Source organism: Pecten maximus, chromosome 16 (genome assembly GCF_902652985.1).
Source record: "Pecten maximus chromosome 16, xPecMax1.1, whole genome shotgun sequence".
In the NCBI taxonomy this organism is placed as follows: domain Eukaryota; kingdom Metazoa; phylum Mollusca; class Bivalvia; order Pectinida; family Pectinidae; genus Pecten; species Pecten maximus.
In genome coordinates, this window is record NC_047030.1 from 31,113,691 (window position 1) to 31,116,938 (window position 3,248).

At 36.3% G+C, this 3,248-nt stretch overlaps 1 protein-coding gene across 1 annotated transcript; it reads left to right on the plus strand.

Annotated features, from left to right (window-relative positions):
* The first annotated feature begins 1,350 nt into the window (after positions 1-1,350).
* Positions 1,351-2,788, plus strand: LOC117344755 (ski oncogene-like). Its single transcript, XM_033907583.1, has one exon. The coding sequence runs from the start codon at positions 1,859-1,861 to the stop codon at positions 2,786-2,788; it is 930 nt and encodes a 309-aa protein (XP_033763474.1). The 5' UTR covers positions 1,351-1,858.
* The last annotated feature ends 460 nt before the right edge of the window (positions 2,789-3,248 follow it).

A 3,248-nucleotide genomic window follows, 5' to 3' on the forward strand; every position in this document is an offset into this window, starting at 1 on the left:
GCTATAATTCATAGATTAAATGTGTGTTCAGGTAAATCTATGCTTAATATGAAAATAAAAGTGCATGCTCTTGTATATTTTGTACATTATTGCGGAAATGGCTATTAATTAAGTTGCAATAACCTGTGCCCAATCCTTTAGTTAAACGTTTTGCAAAGAAATATGTTTAAACTAAGCTAAGAAGATTAAAATTAATGATATAACGAGCCATCACCTTTCTATAATACCAAAATATAATTATACTCTTCAGAAATGATATATTGTACTTTACAGCTATTTATAATCTCCCGGCAATATATATGTAAACGATTAAACACTAATTTCCGTTTACGTGTACATAAAATTTCAGAAATGAATAAAAATGAAATTAATTTATAAATATATTTCAAAATAGCGAGTTTCTTTTTAGATGAAACAAATATAATTATAACTAGTTAAGTTTAAACTGTATTTCATTTCTCAGTTACCATTTAGCAATATACGTATATGCAACATATAAATGATACAAAAAGGAATCAGAAACAAGTGCCAAGACACTTATATATATCTGACACCTATAAATATATGTAGATTGACGTTACATAACAGTATACACACGATAAAACAACAACCTATCATAATGACAATAGACATGTAAAAACATCAGTTGGAATTTGATCAAATAATTAAAAATATTGTACGTGTACTTAATAAAAAGGGAGAAAAATGTGAAGTGGGATTTGCTGCTTTCATCGGTTGTAGATATATACGGTATTTAATGTGGCATTAATCTATAATAATAGACGTTCAAAATATGTACATGCTACGTAAGCATAACTAGTTTTATCAGTGGGGTCCTAAGCGAAATGAAAATCCGTATATGATGTTTATTACATAACCGAAATAGCGATATAAAGATATTGGAACATATTTTCCAAAGCCATTTTATTCAACAGTTACATTCAAGAGAAAATTAAATGACAGAAAAAAATTTCAAATCATTAATCACAATATTTACGTTTGAAAAAAATATTGACCTCGTAAATCTTTTTAAATACATTTAGTCCGCTGTAGTAATTGATCAATCACACATCGCTTATTTCTATTACAAAATATATAACACTAATCCACTGTAAGAATTGACCAATCTCGCATTTCTTATTTCTATTACAAAATGTATTTCTTTATTTGCTCAAGATCAGCCTTAGTTACCTAGTCAAGGGAGGGAATCGTATCGGTTCGCGTACATTGATTACTTTCATGAAACAGACTATAGTCGGCTCTTTATCAATAAGTGCGGTAGACGACATGACGTCACTTAGGCTAGACGACTGAATGTTCATTTGCCTGCCGCCAGACAGATCGACCAACATGCCCTCCTGTTTTTTTCCTTATCTGACCACAAGTCTTGTCATGTTATCGTCTCAAAAACTCAGTCCATATACATAAGTATTTTATAAAGTTGAAAACGGTTTCTGGTTCTCAAAATAAAATGTTAATGACTTCCAATTTAAAATTTATTAAAGGAGACTTGTGCGAGGGAGGTAAAAAGAACGGCGACATTAATCAAAACATACGGCCATGCCGTATTTTCATACTTTCGTCCATTTATAACAAAAAAAAACTACTCGACATTAGACAAACATTATAAACGTGATGTAGAGTCGAGGTTAGGATAAAAGAAGGTTTAACACAACAGCGTAAACGCGATAGACTTAAATGAGGTCATAATACACCGCCTCCGCACAGTTGTTGGAACAGCCAACTATTCGGTCGAGAGACATCGGTGCGGATAGACTACATGTGTGACAACAAGGAACGGAGAAGGAGAGAAACCTAGTGCGGATTTTAATGCTGTGTGAACGGAAAATAAGCTTTGATGGAACACCTCGCTCATCAGGGTCTTAATCCCCATGTACAGCGGGTCCTGAAAAACTTTCAAACGACTGCAATGAGAAGTTTACAGGGACCAGGGCCGGGCGGCTTTCCGAGTCTGCTCTCGCCCTCCGACATGGCTGAGCTCGAAGAGTATCGTAAGGCCCTAGTAAAGAAACTTCCATCGGACAAGGGTGTGGATTTTGAATCTCTGAGGGTACCCCCTCCCCCTTTCCCGGTTCAGCAGATGCCGGTTTTTACCCCAGTGGACACACCGAGTAAAAGTGAAAAGATTGAAACGTTACTCGAGGAAGAGAGGATCGCCTGTTTTTTAGTAGGAGGTGAAAAGCGATTGTGTTTACCACAGATTCTCAATACTGTTTTACGTGAGTTCAGCTTGCAACAAATCAACGCGGTTTGTGACGAATTACATATTTTTTGTTCGAGATGTAATCCTGAACAACTTCACATTCTGAAGGTGACGGGGATTTTGCCCCTAAACGCACCGAGTTGTGGACTTATAACCAAAACCGATGCTGAACGTCTTTGTAATGCTTTACTTCATAGATCACCGGAAAAATTCCACGAGCCCCCTTCACCAGATAGCTTCAAAGTCTATCACGAATGTTTTGGAAAGTGCAAAGGCATTTTTAACCCAGAGTTGTATAGTAATGCGGACGCTAGATGTATCCAGTGTGTGGATTGTTTGGGATCATTTAGTACCCAGAAGTTTGTGTGTCATTCTCACAAAGCCCTAGAAAATAGGACTTGTCATTGGGGTTTTGATTCAGCTAATTGGAGATCCTATCTCCTCCTCGCGAAAGATCAGGACGGGAAGGATAAATTACAAGATATTCTTGAAAGAATGAAAATCAAGTTTGATTCGGGGAACAAGTACAAGCGAAAACAGGTTGGTATTTTCCCGTTGTCATGATATGTACTGTTGTTTGTACAATTATTTTCTGTGTTTTAGATACATAATTGATATTTGTGAAGTGTCTCCTTGATGCTAAACAATTAGATATAGTAAGTAGTAAAACATCTTTATACATTGTTTATAAATGTATGTAAATGTATACATGTGTAATATACAGTATGTAAATTGGATATATACACCGTGAATCTGATATATATTTCCCTGTTCTCTAGTTTAAAGTTTTGGCAAGTGCTTAAATATCGTGAATCCGTAATGCAGACGGTGCCAAATTTATTTGCAAGCTGGCGAACCCGTTCAACTCTATAAATGGATTCTACCGTAGAAGTTGTTTACTCCAACTCGGAACCGGTGACCCCCTTCAGAGAGGATTACTCTCTGATCCCAGTTACATAACGGGCTAGGCGACCTCGTTAGCGGCCGGAAAAGGACCAACCCATTATCCGAGAGGGGGTTACAC